At 40.1% G+C, this 20466-nt stretch overlaps 1 protein-coding gene across 1 annotated transcript; it reads right to left on the bottom strand.

Annotated features, from left to right (window-relative positions):
- Positions 1-2341: 2341 nt before the first annotated feature.
- Positions 2342-19943, bottom strand: C20H5orf47 (chromosome 20 C5orf47 homolog). The gene is made up of 6 exons (XM_070774474.1): positions 19473-19943; positions 19316-19430; positions 9938-10026; positions 8100-8199; positions 6142-6180; positions 2342-2566 (listed from the first exon to the last, which is right to left on the bottom strand). Exons 1-5 carry the CDS (start codon positions 19926-19928, stop codon positions 6161-6163), a joined length of 780 nt encoding a protein of 259 aa, XP_070630575.1. The 5' UTR covers positions 19929-19943; the 3' UTR covers positions 2342-2566; positions 6142-6160.
- Between the last annotated feature and the right edge of the window lie 523 nt (positions 19944-20466).

The raw sequence follows: 20466 nt of genomic DNA, 5'->3' as shown, positions 1-20466 counted from the left end.
CCACAAGGGAAGCCCAAGAATACTGGGGTGGGTAGCCTATCCCTTCTCCAGCAGATCTTCCTGACCCAGGAATCGAACTGGGGTTTCCTGCATTGCAGGCAAATTTTTTACCAACTGACCTATCAGGGAAGCCATATCAAATAAGTACTGACACACTTGATAAATTAAAACAGACTGCTATGTCAAGTAGTATAACTTACATAAATATAAACCTACATTGGAGCGAATCTAACATCCTCATTTACATTCATCATAAAACTTTATGCAACATAAATTGCAGTGTAAACAAGTAAATGTCTCATTTTACAATGATTTAAATTGTATTAACCAAAATTTGAAGCTTTACCCAAGAATTTAGCAGCCAGAACATTTGCCCAGTACACTCCAAAGAAGTTGCACGACCCTCCCTGCTAGGGGACCTTTGGATACTGCATGGCAGGCAGGGCCCATTTATTCAGGCAATGTGTCCTTCAATTAGAAGCAGGTGGATTTGGTAAAGACGCAACAACCCTTTAAGACTAGGCTGTTCTAGTCTCATGAAGTAGTTAACTTATAACACCATGAATTATTTTACAACCCTTACATCTTGAACCACTTCATGAGAATTCTGTATTATTACCACTCTATAATGCCATTGTAAGAGAAATGAGGAAGCTCACCCTCTCAGTACACTCAAAAAAATGCACATTACTGTTATGATCCTGGATTAAAAAAGGGGATCTTTACCTCAGGGGTAAAGCAACAGTTAGAACTGTACATGGAACAACATACTGGTTCCAAATAGGGAAAGGAGTACGTCAAGGCTGTATACTGTCACCCTGCTTATTTAACTTATATGCAGAGTACATCATGAGAAATGCCAGGCTGGATGAAGCACAAGCTGGAATCAAGATGGCTAGGAGAAAGAAATATCAATAACCTCAGATATGTACATGACACCATCCTTATGGCAGAAAGCGAAGAAGAACTAAAGAGCCTCTTGATGAAAGTGAAAGAGAAGAGTGAAAAAGTTGGCTTAAAGTTCAACATTCAGAAATCTAAGATCATGGCATCCAGTCCCATCACTTCATGGCAAATAGATGGGGAAACAGTGGAAACAGAGACAGACTTTATTTTTGGGGGCTCCAAAATCACTGCAGATGGTGACTGCAGCCATGAAATTAAAAGACACTTGGTCATTGGAAGAAAAGTTATGACCAACCTAGACAGCGTATTCAAAAGCAGAGCCATTACTTTGCCAACAAAGGTCCATCTAGTCAAGGCTATGGTTTTTCCAGTGGTCACATACGAATGTGAGAGTTGGACTATAACGATGAGCGCCAAAGAATTGATGCTTTTGAACTGTGGTGTTGGAGAAGACTCTTGAGAGTCTCCTGGACTTCAAGGAGATCAAGCCAGTCCATCCTAAAGGAAATCAGCCCTGAATAGTCATTGGAAGGACTGACGGTGAAGCTGAATCTCCAATATTTTGGCCACCTGATGGGAAGAACTGACTCACTGGAAAAGACCCTGATGCTGGGAAAGATCAAAGGCGGGAGGAGAAGGTGATGACAGAGGATGAGATGGTTGGATGGCATCAGCGACTCGATGGACATGAGATTGAGCAAGCTCTGGGAGTTGGTGACGGACAGGGAACCCTGGTGTGCTATAGTCCATGGGGTTGCAAAGAGTCAGAAACGACTGAGTGACTGAACTGAACTGAATTTACTCAGGGAAAGAAGCAAGGAGTGCACATGGAGCTTGATGATGAGAAAACATCTTTTTGTCTCCTCCCCCCTACATTTTTAGCTCCGGTCTTTGATACAATTTAGGGAGAGAGACTACATCAGCAAAAAGCAGAACTGCTGTAGGCACTAGAAGATTACTACTAACATTGAATAGAAAAACAGGGACTTCACTGAAAAACACTTCTAAATTATTTTCAAAGTTCTAAATCTCTCATTTATCCACTTAAAAATGTATCTAATTAGGAGCCTAGAAAGGAGAAGAATGTCTTTGATCTCCATCCAACATTTCTCCAAAATACTCCACATTATAATATAGAATTTGCATAAATTTACTAATTTTCCCTCAGATAAAAAGATGGCTTAAATAACTATTAAACACCTCAAACAATTTCTATGTAAATGGTAGGTTTTTGTCATAATTGAAAAATTTAGAAAAATTGAGGAAGCCAAAAATAATTTAAGTGAATCCAAATTTAACTTAATTAAATCGATATGAAGAAAAATAAAACAGCGGCTGCAGATTCATTATTAAAAGGGAAAGTTGGCAATTTTAAATGCATGCAATTATACTGAAATGCTAATTTAAATTTTATGTAAAATATTAATTTTAATGAGTATGGAATAAGTATTAATTCTCAAAATAATACCTGTATGCATATAACAACATTTAAAATTTTTATTAATTTTCAAAGAAACACTAATTGATAAAAAGCGTAGTTTCTTCTGCTCAACTGTTAAAGTTCTAATTCCAACAAACCATATAATTATGACAAGTTAAAATTCCATCTTTAAACTCTTCATAATCTTCTTTGGTAAACAGATCCAGAAATAGGTTAAACCTAAATAAAAGATGACAAAATTGAATTCTTGTTAATATAAAATGTCGTAATTAGTAGTTACTGAAAAATTGTAACGTTTCTAATACAGCAAAGCAACAGTTAGCCACTCCCTGCACTTATTGTTTTGATAGCTTTTACCTTCTCTATGTGGGCTAATTTGCTCAGCAGTGTCCAACTCTCTGCGACCCCATGGACTGCAGTCTTCCAGGCTCCTTTCTGTCCATGGGGCTAACCCAGCAGGAATACTGGAGTGGGTATTCTCACCAAGGGATCTTCCCGACCTAGGGATCAAACCCAGGTCTCCTGCATTGCAGGCAGATTCTTTACCATCTGAGCCACCAGGGAAGCCCCCTTTTCTAGTTGACCATAAAAAGCTTCTGATGGGCTCAACTCATATTTTCTTCTCCTCCCCAGTTCCTGTCAATACCCTTGGTGACTTCAACAGTCCCAATTATAAGAACTGTGCCACAAAACACTATACCACAGGCCTTTATCACCAGGCCACTCCAGCCACTCACAAGCAAAGTCATTGCAAGGATGGCCACTGTCAACACTTGGAATTTTTGCTTTACTTCTAAGTGTTGGAACTCTGAACAGCATTTCATACCCCTATACTGTCACTGAACAAGGTCAATGCCCTCCTTGGAACTCAGCCCCTTTGAGATCAGTCCCTCGATCTCCTGCAAGCTTCATTTGTGTCCCCTCTCTCGATCATTTCTCTCATCACTCCTAATTATGCCCCTAGGATCCCTCTTCGAGAGCCTGAGACTTCCTCTTCATCCTAGGCACTGCCCGACACTGTGTTCTCAGTCCTCTCCTCTCCCTCCACCCCCACACTGAGGTTTCATGTGCACCTACTGCCAGAACCGCATACACTTATTGCAGTGTAGGTATCACACGGGCTCCGACACTTCCAAATGCTTACAGTTTTCACCTGAGTACCTACTGCTTGAAATCCTACATGCCAAAATAAAACTAAGTAGGTTCATAAAACCAACTCTTTCAATTTATTTCTTACCTACTCATTGTCAAACCTTAGTATCATCTATATATTTCCCTACATCTAGTCATCTGTGTCCTCTCCACTTTTCAAGTGCATTTTACTTTTCCCTTGGTCTGCTATTACAATCCCTAGATTTTCTTTTTCACCTTCTGTCTTGCCTCCATTCCACGTTTTCACAAAATGACATCAGATTCTTTTTAAAATGCACACCTGATTAACCCACTGCTTTGAAATGTCCTATACTGACAATGTACAAGATATCTGCATAATTTCTTATTATCTTTCCATAAAACACTTACTAATTATAAAAGGAAGAACAGTAACTGTGTATAGTAGAGTTCTGGACATCTTAACCAACAGATCAAAGTTAACATCCTCAACAAGAGATAAATGAAGACCTCATCACTCCTGATGTGAAGTTCTGAGAAGAAAGTAACATTATTTATATAATGTACCAACCAAAAATGCAAAATGTGAATCAAATCAGGAGAATTATCAGCAAGTCCAGATGGATAGACTGAAAAATAATTGGCCTACACTCTTCAAAACTGTCAATATCATACAAGACAAAGAAAGACTGAAGAGTTGTTACAGATTAAAGAATACTAATCTGCCTGCAGTTCAGGAGACCTGGGTTTGATTCCTGGGTTGAGAAGATCCCCTGGAGAAGGGAATGGCTACGCACTCCAAGAAACTTATGGACAGAGCAGTCTAATGGGCTATAGTCCATGGGGTTGCAAAGAGTTGGACACAACTGAGTGACTAATACATTACATTAAAGAGACATTACAATTAATATGATACATGACCTTTGATTCAGATCTTCTGTAACAAAAAAATCCCATTAAGGACATTAATGGCACAAGAAAAAATTGGAATACAGACTATAGATTTTATAAAAATTTTATATCAGTGTTAAATGCTCTGAATTTGATATTTCTAGTGTGGTTGTAAAAATAAAGATATCCTGGCTCTTAGGATATACACACTAAAGTATTAAGGGGCAAGGCTTTACACACATACACAGAGAAAGAGGAATGGGGAGCAGGATAATGACAAAGCACATGTGGCAAGATGTAAAAACTGGTGAACCCAAGCAAAGTGTATTCTGAAGGTCTTTGCATTCTTCTTGCAATTTGTATATACATTTGAAAATCTTTTAGAATTCATTAAGAAAACATTCCATGTTTCTTCATTGCCTACTGAATTAAGTACAGATCCTTGGCCAAGTATCCAGGTGAGTCCATTTGAAACAAAGTTTCAGTATACTGTATACCCTTCTTTACTATGACTACTTTCAATAAGTTTAATAAAACTGTACATTTATAAACACTTTCTTGGACTCCATGAATTTGCTGATGTCCATATACTCCCTTCCCCCACATTCTCACTTATAAAAGTCTAATTTCTCTTCACCAAAGCCCATCTTACTTACTTTTTCTACTACTTCCCAAACCCTACCAAACTGGGTGTAACCTATCCCTAAGAATTAAGAGTCCAGACGATAAGTAAACCAGGGCACAACTGGGAAAAAAAAAAAACACTAAGGGGGATGACATGATCAGTTTAAGCCATGTAGCATTTAAAGTAAATGTAGAACAACCTAAATAAATTCAGAGGTACTTGACCAGTGGTCAGAAGTGAAATAGATATTTAAGGGTCATACACCCAGAAAGAGTAATTGAGCCACAAAACAGGTGAGTTATCTCAGAATATGTATGTAAAGAGAGAATGTGCGTGCTTAGTCACTTCAGTCATGTTCAGCTCTGTGCAACCCCAGATGGATAGACTGAAAAATAATTGGCCTGCACTCTTCAAAATTGTCAATATCATAAAAGACAAAGAAAGACTGAAGAGCTGTTACAGATTAAAGAATACTAATCTGCCTGCAGTACCAGAGACCTGGGTTCCATTCCTGGGACTGTAAACCGCCAGGCTCCTCTCTCCATGGGATTCTCCAGGCAAGAACACTGGAGTGGGTTTCTGTGCCGTTCTCCAGGAGATCTTCCTGACCCGGGACTGAGCCTGTGTCTCTTATGCCTCCCGCACTGGCAAGCAGGTTCTTTACCGCTGCCTAGTGCCACCCGAGAAGCCCATGAAGAGAGAAGAGGACCAACAGTTACTCCCAGGGCAGCATTCGTTATTAGATGGAAGCAAAAAGGACAAGTAAAAGATACACAGAAAATATAGTCAGAAAGGTAGAAAGAGAACCATGACACGGTCTTTAATGTCATAAGTAAGAAAAAAATTTTGAAGGAATAGTAGTAAGATAACATTAAATGTGACAGCATGTTCAAAAATAAAAGAGAACTAAGCAGATACATGAACAAAAATAAAAAACAAAAAAAGTTGGACCATGGTGAGAGCAGTTTCAATAGCACTGTGAATATGAGGCCTGAATGAAGCTTATTAAATTTCAATCAACATTTAATGAATGCCTTCTAGGTGTCAAACACTGGGTTTAAAAAAGAAAACAGGTTGGAATTAGGCAACTAAAGGTTGGAGATGGTAGAATGTAAAAGGCGAAGGGAAAAGTCTATACCTTTTAATTTTTATCTAAGTGTATTCTTACCAGAAGATGACAAGAAGATTCATTTTGTATCTTTTGAATCTAGGAACAAGATAAAGTATAAAGAAAATTCAAGTTGGTCTCTGGCACTGGTTTTTCCTTAATAAACATATATTAAGGAATAAGAATTATAATACATTTAAAAATATAATTATTAGCTTCTATAATCTTATTTAAAATTGTAATAAAATAATGAATTATAAAGATACTTTTCATTTATAACATGCAGCTTCTGGAAAACACAGCATATCAATTTAAGTTGCTAAATAATCTTTACAAGATCATTAAATCATCTGATGTTTAGTTGAGGGCCTATTGTTGTTTAGACCCTCAGTCATGTCTGACTCCTTTGTGACCCCATGGACTGTAGCCCACTGATCATGGGATTATCCAGACAAGAAATACTGGAGTGGGTTGCCATTTCCTTCTCCAGGAGATCTTCCCAACCTAGGGATCAAACCCACGTCTCCTGCTTGGCAGGTGGATTCTTTACCACTGAGCCACCTGGGCTCAGAAGGCCTACTGCTGAGGCACAAAAGAATTTAACAAGTTCAAGGTAATGGCCAGAGCAAAATTAGATGTAATCTAGTGTATTTATTAGAGTAACTGGATCTGGATTAACAGAACAATGTCGATATTTTTGCACATTTCTCTGCCTATACAAGCATCCTTGTCACCTAAGAAACCATTGACAGCTTTTTCCTAATTCCCTCTCCTGCCTCATTCTCTTTCTTAACTGGATAAGCAAAGCAAAGCAGAGTATCAGTAATGTGAACATTAGTATAAATACCATTATTGCAAACAATTCATGCTATTATGAATGCAATATTATAAGAACAGTAATGAGTCTCCAGTGTTATATTGCTTACAACATTCTGTTTTAATTATTATCTTATGAAAATACTTTTCACAAAATCAAATTCTGCAGATTTACAGACTGTCAAAATAAAAGTTGTCACTGAGTAACTATACTAAAAACCTACAGAAACATTCAGCATGGTAATATATGTATTAGGACATGCATGTGAAGGAAAGAAAATCACTTATGATTAAGCAATTCATGTGGCATTGTTACATAAATTGTATCCAGCTTAACTGTTTGAGAATCCAGAACTTCCAATTACTTTAATAAACATACTAGATTACATCTAATTTTGCTCTGACCACAACATCAACTGATGTAGTTTTAAATATGGTTTAAATTATGAATTGTTTTCCAGGAATGAAATAATGACATCAAGGCTATAACTCAAGGGAAGAGTTTGCTAAATGCATTAAATTGGACTGCAGCATCATGAAAACGAAGTGACCGTATGAAGTAACACAGAATGTACACTATAATATAGTTAAAATGCTTTTCTCCATCTATATGGATGAGTTTTGTGACCCGGCTTTCCTGGAGGCTCAGACAGTAAAGAATCCATCTGCAATGCAGGATACCTGGGTTTGATCTCTGAGTTGGGAAGATCCCCTGGAAAAGGGAAGATCCCCTGGAGAAGGGAAGATCACCTGGAGGAGGAAATGGATACCCACTCCAGTATTCTGACCTGGAGAATTCCATGGACAGAGGAGCCTGGCAGGCTACAGTCCATGGAGTATCGAAGAGTTGGACAAGACTGAACAACTTTCACTCACTTACTCGCTCATTCAAATTCAGATTTAACAAAAATATTTCAGATTTAAGAGACAAACATGTTTCCTTGGCTCAGGAAGCTCAGTCAACATTCACTTTCTGCACTCCTCCACACATAGCTACACCTGCGGTCTATTCTACACTCAGTGCTTTACAATGCTCTGTACTTTTAATTATGATGAACAGTGATACAATGGTAGCCTCGAATCTACAGTGCTATGCACTGAATGTGACAATGAGGAAAACTACTGGTCTAATGTGATCCAAGAGAAATAAAGTATTAGAGAAGCCAGCTCTCTTTAATACAATGAAAATTGTGTTTACTTACTTTCTCTAGACAACTGTTGGCATTTCAGCCTAAGTCTATATTTCTCATTTTCTTCAAGCATTTTTGAAATGATTTTGTACACTCCATTCCATACTAAAACCTTCAAAAGATAAGCACAGTTAAGGAACACTAAGCAGAGAATGTGGACTACAGTGTGATGCAGACAACTAGAAGTAAGTCAACCGTGATGACTGAAAGTCACTCAGTCGTGTCCGACTCTTTGCAACCCCATGGACTATACAGTCCATGGAATTCTCTAGGCCAGAATACTGGAGTGGGTAGCCTTTCCCTTCTCCAGGGGATCTTCCCAACACAGGGATCGAACCCAGGTCTCCCGCATTGCAGGTGGATGCTTTATCAGCTGAGCCACAAGGGAAGCCCCAAGTCAACTGTGGTGCATGTCAATTTGATATCATTACAAAGCACTCAGAGATCTAAAAATTAAACAAAATTGCTTTCCCATATTCACTGAATTCTCTGGTATCTTTTTCTAACTTCCTAGTATTTCCTCTCTGTAGTATTTAAACTAACTGTCCTGGGGACTTCCCTGGTGGTCTAATGGTTAAGACTCCACAGGAGGCGGTTTGTTCCTTGGTTGGGGAACTAAGATCATACATGCTGCATGGCATAGCCAAAAAATTAAAAATAAATAATTGGGGAAATTTATAATAAATAAATAAACTTTCCTGGATGAAGGCAAGGTCTTTCAAAGGCAATGTCCAGTAAGTCCTATGGTTTCAACATACTCAATTTTGTTTTGAAAGGTAGTAAAAATAATAATTTCTATTCCTATGTATAAACCACTGGGCCATGATATGATTTTTTAGTGTATTTTATTATTCTAGTTAATACTTAAACATTTCTCCTAGGACATACCAAAGCAAACTTACCAGAGAGCATGAATATACTAGAATAGGAAGAATGGAGACCACAGAAGCAAACAGAGAAATCTAGGCTCAAATTCCAGCTTAACCACTTAACCAGTTGCTTAATATCAGGCAAGCGTTTTAATCTCATCTAGGAGTAACTTCATACATTGGATTATTAGAAATCATGAAAAATATACATACAGCATTTACACCTAGTGTCTGGCCCACAGTAGTTATAGGTAAACATTGGCTATTGTCCAAGAGGAATTGGTTCTTGGAAGAAAAACTTCTCAGTATACTGGGAAGATTAAATGCTCATTCAAAATACACTTGCTGAAAGAGTCAGTCACTTTGAATGCTATTCTATACCATATATGGATTAGAAATAAAAAAAACTTAAAACTCAGAAATAATATAATTTATGTGTCATTATCAGCTAATGATTTCTTTAAAATGAAGTGTAAAACATACGGTGGTAAACAAAGATTAGAATAACTGATCTTGAATATGTTTAAAACACTGAAGTCACCATGACATGTGGACAACTAGACAAGAAAAGGGTTCAGCATAAAGGTCCTTGCTTGTCAGATTTCCTGCTAGAAACAATGTATATCCCTTGTCCTTAAAAGAGCACTGTGACAACAACATAGATACCTTGTACTTTCCTGTGAAATCCATGTTATATTCTATAGAAGATGTATTTTCATGCTTTGAAAAAGCTCACAGTTATACTTTGGTTAAAATATATTTTATATCTTCAAACACAGGAAGGGATATTCTTCATGGTTAATAAACATTTTCAAACCCAGTTTCATTTCTGATCATTAATTCTAGTTTTCTCATTTCATTAAACTTAATTTTTCAAAAGATGGAACTATTTTCAATGTCTTGAGTTTCTTCACACATTTGTATTTAAACAGGTTAATCTAAAATTCAAAATATCACTCATTCCCCTGTGCAAAAATATACCTTTTTGTTCTTCTTCTTCATTATTTTGGAAGTTTCACTCAAAGGTATGGGGAAGTCAAACTCTTTAGCTAAATTCTTCTGGGTTAAACCTAATTTTTAAAAAAACAGAGAGAGAGAAACAAGGTAAAATATCAAGTCAGCACATACTTTACAGAATTCACTATCCCGATAATTAACAACTATAAATGTCTCAAGCTTTCTTTGGGGATTTTTACACTTGTTGATATATTTCAGATGACTAGATAATAGCAGTTTACCAATTAACTAATACTATACTGGAAAAAAATAAAACAAGAAAACTAAGGGTAAACTATCTAATGGTGCCTAGATCTCCTTCCCTTTCCAACTTGAAAGGTGAGCCCCAGAAGGGTTAGCAACAGAGTAAACAAATACCAGAAAACCACACCTTGCCCTAGGCATGCTCTCTCTCTCTCACACACACACACACACCAGTGAGGCAAATATCTACCTGCTTTCAAAACCCAGCTCATAGGTTTCTACAGCCTCTCCCCTCAAACACCCACAGCCCTTGCTTCCAGAAACACTTTGCTCAAGGTACTCAGCACAGTAGCATATATGTATAGTTTCCTTCACCATGCTGTGACCTTCTGGTGGGGCAGTGTCCCTGTGTGTAGCATTCATCTATCTATGCTACCAGACACATAGTAGGTTCTAATAAAGGTCTGTCAGAGTGATAAGCTTCCGGACTCTACTCAATAAACCATACTGCCTTCCCAAATATTAACCGTGAGAAGAAAGCCTAAGGGTTTGCGTATCCAAAGACAAAATCAAAGCACAATGAGCACGTGTTCCCTGAAAGTGCTTATGTTTGTTCTTTTGCCTGCAACACCCTGTATGTACCCCAACATTTCCCCGCTGTATTCCTGCCAGGCCACCGCTCTCTACTTGGCCTTCTTCGACTCATCCCGTATTTAGCTTTCCAGGGGCAGAGGGCCTTCTCTGATTTCACAAAGCACCCTATGCTCAGTTACCACAGGATTTATCATGCTGTTTGCTTGAGAAATGTGTTCTATTCATTAGAAGTCCAGCAGTATAGAAATTAGATACACAATCAATACTCCATTTGTTGAGTGAAACAGAGTATGTTCTAAACTGGCATGCCCCATTTGTGCGGAACAGACCACTGATCCTGAGCCAGGCACAGATACAGCACTAATGAATATGAACTCACATGAAAAGAAACTCATTCCCTTTTGAATTCTTTTCCAATCTTCTGATTATATCAAGGAGAAAGTCAGAGTTTGGAACTGGTATGTCATTTAAACTTTTCTAAGACTTGCTCATCTCTCTTTATGACTGCAGCAACTTCCAGAAGACAACCTATTTGGCTAGAATTTAATAATATTGTTTTTCCTTTATTAGATTCTTTTTAGTTAATTTCTATTTATGGAAAATGATACATGCTTTCCACTGAGGTAATGATGTAAACTGTTCTAAAAAGAAATTCAGTTGAGAGGGAAAAATGCACCTATTTAAATAAATATATTAAGTAAATTATAGTACAGATGTACAGATATAACATAGGAAAATAACAAGTTTGGGAAACTCTGCTCTTCATATACCCACATGTATCCTTCCCTCTAAGCACCTACATCCTTTGGAATACTGTACTTGTGTCATTTCCAAACATTTTGTTTGTAAGTCTTACCTAACCTAGATATATATACTCCTTGAGGTCAAGATAGGCACCGTCATATCTATCTGTATTAGTGAGAAATATAAACTATGTCAAGGAGCATAGAGAAGAGAAAAAGAAAAAAAGGCAAAATCATTTCTTCTACTTATTTTGGGCACTTTACTGAGGCTATGGCTCCCCTGTATACCTAGATTTTATGCTTCAAATTTGAAGCTTCAACTTATGCTTCAAATCTGTCTCTACTCTTTGAAAACACTCTGATCCAGTCTAAATATATTTTCCTCCTTCTCTAATCATTATCCATCACTGATCCTTATGGTACTTTGCTTACATGTTTTCCCCACCTATAATCCCCTATTATCTCAGGAACATGTGTAAATCTCACGGAGCCACATCCACCACCAAGAAGCTTTCCTTAATTCCTTCATCCCCCAATTATTCACCACCTCCACAGCATTTATTTGTACCTCCACAATAGCATTCATCACCCTCTACTATATATAAGTGAAAGTCAGTTGGGTCTGACTCTTTGAGACTCCATGGACTATAGAGTCCATGGAATTCTCCAAGCCAGAATACTGGAATGGGTAGCCTTTCCCTTTTCTAGGGGATCTTCCCAACCCAGGCATCGAACCCAGGTCTCCCCCACTGCAGGCAGATTCTTTACCAGCTGAGCTACCAGGGAAGCTCTACTATATAAAAATTATGGTTGTATCTCCCAAGTTCTGGATAATATAGAACCAGCTTGACTTATGAGTCTTGCCCGAAACATTAAGAAGAGTTACTGACTTGCCAGCCCCTGGATTTCTAAGAGGCTTCCCAAGTGGCACAGTGGTAAAAAACCCACCTGCCAGTGCAGGAGACAGGAGACACGGTTTGATTCCTGCGTCAGGAAGATCCCCTGGAGGAGGAAATGGCAACCCACTCCAGAACTCTTGCCTGGAAAATTCCATGGACAGAGGAGCCGGGCAGGCTACAGTCCATGGGGTCGCAAAGAGTGGGACATGACTGAGCACACATGCCCGGATTTCTAAACTACAATACATCTCACACACAGCTTATACTGGAGAAAGCAATGGCAACCCACTCCAGTACTCTTGCCTGGAGAATCCCATGGACAGAGGAGCCTGGTGGGCTGCTGTTCATAGGGTCGCAGAGTCGGACATGACTGAAGTGACTTAGCATGCGTGCATGCACTGGAGAAGGCAATGGCAACCCACTCCAGTACGCTTGCCTGGAGAATCCCATGGACAGAGGAGCCTGGTGGGCTGTCATCTGTGGGGTTGCACAGAGTCGGACACGACTGAAGCAACTTAGGAGCAGCAACAGCTTATAAGCTTATCTTCCAGAAGTATATGTGTGTGTGTGTTAGTTGCTCAGTCATGTCCAACTCTTTGAGACCCCATGGACTGTATCCCACCAGGCTCCTCTGACCGTGGAATTCTCCAGGCAAGAATACCAGAGAGGGTAGACATTCTCATCTCTAGGGGCTCTTCCTGACCCAGGGATCAAACTCAGGTCTCCCCCATTGCATGCAGATTCTTTACCATCTGAGCCACAGGGAAGCCTATGTGTTTCTGATAACTTGACTCCACCATTCAAAAATCTTCAGTAATCATAAAATGAGTCTCCAAGGCATTCCACAATGTGGTACAAAATTTATTTCTCACTCATTCAATAAATATTTAGTGTCCAGACCCTGGGACAATCACCCTCTCTTTCCTCAAGCTACTTCTGCTGAGTGTGCCAACATTACTGGCATGTTACTCTCTCTGCCAAACCCTGTGCTATGCATTTTGCACGCATTACTTCACTTAATCTTCACAGTAACTCATTGAGGTAGGAACTATTATCCTGATTTTATAGAAAAAGAAACTGAACATCGGAACAGTTAACTAACTTAGCTAATATTACACTGCTAGTAAATGAGAGAACCAAGATTATGGCTTTCTGACTTCAAAGTCAATGCTCTTGAAGATACCTACCAACTCACTCACAATTTCTCCATTCATATACCTTGATTTCTTCTTTGTCTCCATTTTCCTGAACTATCAAAGACCTTCCAAGATGTCTCTCTCACAGCACTGATGCCTGCTAGCTTGTATTTCCATTATTCATGTAAAAGTCCCTTGAGAGTAAAACATTTGCCTGAGTCCTCTGTGTCACTAGCACCTAACCTAGTGTCTACAATATGGCAGATGTTAAATAAATGTTACTGAATAAAGCATTTACCTTTGTTCCTTGCAGAGAGCCAGGCCTAAGTATTCAATGAAGGCACACTTAATGTTAATATTAAAGACACCCAAGAATGAGTAAGACTTAAAACACTTAAGCACTCTCTGGCTTGACTGAAATATAAGTCTACCTCCTTCCCTTGATACTACTCTTGGTTTCAAAAGCACAGCAGAGTGGTCACCAAAGTTAGTGGCTTGATCATCGCCTCAGCTGCACAGCACGGAAACTTCAGACTTGGCCTTTTCCCTCTTCCAGCCAGGCATCAATCCTGCTCACTCCCCCTCCACTGCTACTGTCTTCGTTCAGGCCTTTTATACTTCCTTTTATCACCGCCTCAAAACTGGTCTCTGGCTTCCAATCTCTCCCACTCTCACTCACTCCCAGTTATCTTTCCCCCAGCTCTGATCATGTCATTCCTGCCACAAAGGAACAGCAAAAAATTTCAAAATTTCAGAACCAAACTTCAAAACAAAACCAAATTATCGTCATCTCCTACTCCAGCAGGGCAGCCAACTAGAGGAAAGCTATTCTAGCTCAGCACAAAGTTAAAAAAGCAGAGAGTTGGTTCCACAATCTGAGCTCTTTGCCATCCTGTCGTTTCTACCTAACTTATGTGGGGATCTCCAGTACTCATTCATGCATCCTTTCCCTTCTCCCATGAGCTTCTTCATCTGTTTTTCAATATTCTTCATTTCTAATCTACTACCTTACTGCTGGACTATTGTTTTTCTCTTTGATCTGCTGGTGCTAATGCAATACTGGATCCATTTTATTCTTTCCTCTCTTCCTGCTCTCTCCTTTTTAAAGTTGAAGTGCTCACCACTACCACCATACTCGTAATTTCTAGAATGAGTCTTTTGTCTGTTTCTATTATTCAAAGGAACTGGAAACCTAATGCTAAAATGTCTTACACTATTCCTAATTTTTTAGATCACCAGTTCAGGGGCCAAAAAATAAAACTCCAAAACAAAAAACCTGAGCACCTTTTAACAACAGGACCTTTGGAGGGATATGAAGTCTAAAATAGTGCCCCTGATGAAGAATCTCTGAAGGTTTCCCACCACAGCTGATTCTCAGGAGTCAATCAAGTTACATACAATACAGTTTTATACTTCTAAATTATCAAAATTAATTTAGGTAAATTAAATTAGCAAAGTAAAATTAAGTCCTGAAAAAGGATAGCAAACAAATTATTCATGTATTTTTCAACTTGGGCTTTATTCTTGCCTGCCTCCAACTCTCCTCTAAACAGCATGAAATAAGTAAACCTGTTCCTACTATTTCTCTTGTTCAAAACCTTTCAGTGCAGAACTTCTGGTAGCTACAGTGAATAGCAGGGGGAGGGGAGAGAGAGACAGGATACAGTAATAAACATGCCAAAATTTCTCCCCAAAAAACTTGACAAGGATTCTTCACAAAACCATACCCCCAGCATTACTTGAAGAGAGAGAATGCTGAAAATACAAAATTAATATAAGTAAAATGAGAAAAAGCATTAAATCACAGCACTACGATCCTATTTGCTTAAACCTCACCCTAAGCAAGGCTTTGTGGCCAACAATGAAGAGAAAGGAGGGACACTAGAAGAGGTGCCTGCAAGAGAGCTGGAGCAAACAGATGAAATGCACCCTAAATCTCAAAATACTATTACAGAAGATAACCAGGCAGATCACAGCACAGACTACAGGAAAGAATTTCAATGTGTGATTTAAAAGGCCAGACACCACATAAAGGACCAAAAGCCTGCAATTTAATGGAACTGATTTGGTTAAAGCAGCAAGCATGAATTTAAAGGAAGAAACACAACTTAAAAGGCCAGTCCTCTCTCTTGGCTTTTGGAGAAAAAGAACCAGAAGCAGAGTTCATGAACTGGGTCACAAAATAAACATCAATAACATTCATAAAGTGGAGACATTACAAACAACATTCTGATCACAATGCAATAAAACTAGAGCTTACTAGGAGAAAAGAAAGAAAGAAAAAAAGAATAAGTCCTGGAAACTTTTAAAATCAAATCTATTAAGCAACTCTAGAGTGAAAGTGGTAATACAAACTGAAATTACAAAAATGAAAATTTTTTTAAGTGACAATAAAAACATTATATATTAGAATCTATGGGATTTAAAGCAGTAATTAATTCCTGTCAAATAGGAAGTCTGGTTGTGGCTAAGTCATGTCCAGTTCTTACAGCCCCATAGACTGTAGCCTGCCGGGCTCCTCTGTCCATGGGATTCTCCAGGCAAGAATACTGGAGTGGGTTGCCATTTCCTTCTCCAAGGGATCTTCCCAACCCAGGAACTGAACCTGGGTCTCCTGCATTGCACACAGATTCTTTATCAACTGAACTATGAGGGAAGCCCATTTATTAGAATCTATGGGATTTAAAGTAGTTAGAAAGAAAACTCAGGTGCTAAATACTTTTATTGACAAAAAGGAAGGAAAAATTAAATTTTTTGCTCAAAACAAAAGCATAAGGACAAAGTAAACCAAGAGAAAGTACACATAAGGAAATAATGGAGTTTTATCTTTATTGTTTATCTTTATTATTGAGAAAGAAATTAGAAAAATAAAACACCTAATTAACAAACCAAAATCCTCTGTTTTAAAAAATTAACAAAATAAAACACTGGTGAACTTGATCAAGAAAAAAAAAAAACAGATACATCAAAAAATGAAAAGGGGGAACTAACCATTGAAACACAAATAATTTTTAAAAATCACAAGACGCTACTGAGCAGACCTCTATGCAAAGAAATAAAACAACGAAAGCAATAATCTCCTAGAAAAATACAGATTAGCAAAACTGGCCCAATCCAATTAGAAAATGTAAAGGGACTAATTTCCATAGAAGATACAGAGAAAATTATTAAGGAATTATCCCATAAAAACTAGACCTAGATGTTTTCACAAAAGAATTCTACCAAATCTTCAAATACCAAATATTCTCAGTGCTCTATAAACTATTCCAGAGCATTGAAAATAAAGGGAAAGTTCCTAATTCCTTTTATGAACTAAGTTTAACTATGATACCTAAACCAAATGAAATAAAGAAAGAAAAACTGTCTCAAATTCCAAAACAAAAATCCTAAACAAATTATTAGCAAACAGAATCCAACATCATATTAAGAAAAAAAATACATTATAACCAAGTGGGATTTATTTCAGGAAGACAAAGTTCGTTCAATCTTATGAAATCTATTATCACATACCATATTAATAAGTCTAAGGAAAAAATATTATCTCCAAAAATCTAAGAAAGTCTTCGACAAAATTCAACATTCATTCCTGGTAAAAACAATGAAGAAAATAAAAACTGAAGAATACATTTTAATGTTTTAAACATACAGGCCTTAGTCTTAAAGACAAGACTTCATTTAATGGGGAAAAACTAGAGGCATTTCCCCTAAGATCAGGAACAAGACAAGGATGCTTACTATCCCTACTACTATTCAACATTCTATTCATGGTATCAGCTAGAGCAATTAAACAATAATAATTTAATAATCAACTGCAGGCATAAAAATAGGTTAAAAATAAAGCTATATCTATTTACAAATAATATAATAGCATACGCAGAAAATCATTAAGCATTAATGACAAAACTAATTCAAATAATAAAAGAATTCAGTGAAGTACTTGGATCAAAAATTAACATACAAAAATCCACAGGCTCTGGCCTGGAAAATCCCATGGATGGAGGAGTCTGGTAGGCTGCAGTCCATGGAGTCGCTAGGAGTCAGACACGACTGAGCGACTTCACTTTCACTTTTCACTTTCATGCATTAGAGAAGGAAATGGCAACCCACTCCAGTACTCTTGCCTGGAAAATCCCATGGATGGAGGAGCCTGGTAGGCTGCAGTCCATGGGGTCGCTAGGAGTCGGACACGACCGAGCGGCTTCACTTTCACTTTTCACTTTTATGCATTGGAGAAGGAAATGGCAACCCACTCCAGTGTTCTTGCCTGGAGAATCCCAGGGACAGGGGAGCCTGGTGGGCTACCGTCTATGGGGTCCTACAGAGTCCGACACGACTGAAGCGACTTAGCAGCAGCAGCAGCAGGGACTTCCCTGGTGGTACAGTGGATAGGAATCCACCTGCCAATGCAGGGGACACAGGTTTGACCCTTGATCCGGGAAGGTTCCACATGCTAAGCCCACAACTCCTGAAGCCTGAGTGCCTAGAGCCTGTGCTCCACAAGAGAAGCCGCCACAAGAGAAGCCGCCACAACGAGAAGCCCGTACACTGCAAAGAAGAGTCCTCTCCACTCTCTGCAACTAGTGAAAGCCTGTGTGTAGCAACCGAAAAATTAAAAATCAATTAAAATCAATAGGTTACTTGAAAGAAGCAAATCACAAAAGTGCCCGTACTGCATGATTTCATATATACAAAATGCCCGGAATAGGTAAATCTGTGGAGACAGTAAATAGTTGAGTGCTCGCTTGGGGCTGGGGTTAGGTGCAGTGAGAAGAAATGGTGAGTGACAGTAAAGGGTACAGGGTTTGTTTGGGGGGAGGTAATAAAAATGTTCTAAATTGATTGTGATGATGGTAGCACAACACTATTTTTAAAAATCACTGAATTACAGACTTTAAATGAGCAAACTCAGTCTACTGTGAATTATATCTCAATAAACTATTAATTTTTTTAAGTACAGCTAGAGGGATGGGCTGTCAAAAGAGAGGCAGGACTTTTTGAGGTGATGTGCATGTTCTCGATTCTGACTATGGTGGTATACTACCCAGTGTATAACTCTCAACTCTCCTGAAACTTTTTGTTTTTTAATCAAGAGGCCTTATATACACAAACAACATTCAGAGGACATTATGGAAGAGGAAATCACATTCACGACCGAATATAAGATCAAATACCTAGGAAAAAATTTAACAAGATATATGAAAAACCTAAAGAAGAAAAAACGTTCGAATATAAAACATTCCTGAAGGACACAAAGTGAAGAGTAAGTTGCCCAATCACGTCTGATTCTTTGTAACCCCATGGACTATAGAGGCCATAGAATAATCCAGGCCAGCATACCGGAGAGGGTAGCCTTTCCCTTTTCCAGGGGATCTTCCCAACCCAGGGGTCGAATCCAGGTCTCCTGCATTGCAGGCAGATTCATTACCAGCTGAACCACAAGGTAAGCCCAAGAACACTGGAGTGGGTAGGCTTTCCCTTCTCCAAGGGATCTCCCCGACCCAGGAATCCAACCCAGGTCTCCTGCTTTTCAGGCGGATTCTTTACCAACTGAGCTATGAGGGAAGTCAGGTAGAATGAAAATATAAAGACATCCTCTCCTCTGTTTTCAAGGAGGAAGAGACAGCATTTTAAAGGTGTCGGTTCTCCTTCGGCTAACTCATAAATTCAATGAGTCCTAAAAGGAATACGGACACTTAGGCCAAGGCCCCCATCATCCTGAGAGACACTAGTAGCTCCTTCCAATAGCCTCCCCTCTCGGATTCGGATCTCAGGCTTATCTCAAATGACCTTCATTGCACTTCTGCGGCTTCTCGGGGCAATGCCGAAGCGCAGTTCGGACTCGTCTCTTCGTCCCCAGACCGACAGGAGGGCTGTCCATGGCGAGTGGCCCACTGCCTGTGGTCTAACGGCCGCTAAGCAAAGCGACTAACCCGGAGCCGCCCACGGAGGGGCGGTGGGGGTGTGGCGGCGGCGGTGGGGGTGTGGCGGCGGGGGAGAGACTGAGAAGCCGACCGTTCAACTGACTCGAGCCCCTGGTAAAATGGCTGCTGAGACGGATGGAGAGGTCAGCTGACCCGCTGGCCCCGCCCGCCCAGCCAGCCGCTCTGCCGCCTCGCGCCGCCGGCATGCGCCTGCTCGGCTCGCTCGAGGAGGGCGCGGGGGAGGAGGCCGCGAGGGCCCCGGACCGGAAGCCAAGGGGCAGCTCCACAGCACCTGGACTCCCTGGCGCTGCCGCCCGCGGCTTCTCCTGGCTGTGGCCGTGCTTGAGCCCGGCGTTCTTCGGGCCCTGAGCCCTGCGGCCGCCCAGCGCAAGCACGCCGCCACACTGGTGCGAGCCGAAGCGGGTCACGTAGACGAAGCGCGCCCGGTCCCGCTCCAGCTCCCGGCCTACCGCTGCCATCTCTGCCTTCGTCTCGCCTCAGGGTCCTCAGAGACCAGCCCTGCGAGTCTGGGGGTCGGACCACTGGGTGTATGAAGGAGGGGGAGCAGACCTGTTGGAACGGACCACTGTGTGTGCGGGGGTGGGGGATGGTGTGAAGCGCTAGATCACTGTGCACCACACAGGAGAGGAGAGGCGAGCTTCGGAGCAGGACCCTGTTGAGTGACGGCACGTGGGTTGCGGAGGGATCAGGGAAGAGGAAGGGAGTGAAGAGAGACCAGAGAGCCTGGTCACTGGATGGGCAGCGGGAAAAGGGACGTTTGGACCACTGTGCTGGGACAGGGGCCCAGGAGGGTCTTTGGTTGGGGGGGGTGATGGTATACCGCTCATCTGAAAAGTGGTGTTAAGAGTTTGGAGACCACATCACTTGGGAGTGGGGAGCAGACCAGGCAGAGCGGACTTCTCTGAGGAAAAGAACTGAATCAAAAGTAGGGTTGGGGAAAGGAAAGTTATTAAATCAATGGGGCACCCCTCCCCGTGGTCCGGTGTCGGGCAGATT

Source organism: Bos indicus, chromosome 20 (genome assembly GCF_029378745.1).
Source record: "Bos indicus isolate NIAB-ARS_2022 breed Sahiwal x Tharparkar chromosome 20, NIAB-ARS_B.indTharparkar_mat_pri_1.0, whole genome shotgun sequence".
Classification (NCBI taxonomy): Eukaryota; Metazoa; Chordata; class Mammalia; order Artiodactyla; family Bovidae; genus Bos; species Bos indicus.
This window is presented reverse-complemented; position numbering and strand designations above follow the sequence as displayed.

What these genes read in the sequence shown, in the direction of transcription:
- C20H5orf47 (XM_070774474.1), bottom strand. Translation starts at nt 19,928, where the DNA reads ATGGCAGCGGTAGGCCGGGAGCTGGAGCGGGACCGGGCGCGCTTCGTC. An exon ending in CACACCCCCACCGCCCCTCC is followed by an intron (nt 19,431 to 19,472) that starts GTGGGCGGCTCC and finishes AGCGGCCGTTAG; the next exon opens with ACCACAGGCAGTGGGCCACT. An exon ending in CCAACAGTTGTCTAGAGAAA is followed by an intron (nt 6,181 to 8,099) that starts GTAAGTAAACAC and finishes TCTTGTTCCTAG; the next exon opens with ATTCAAAAGATACAAAATGA.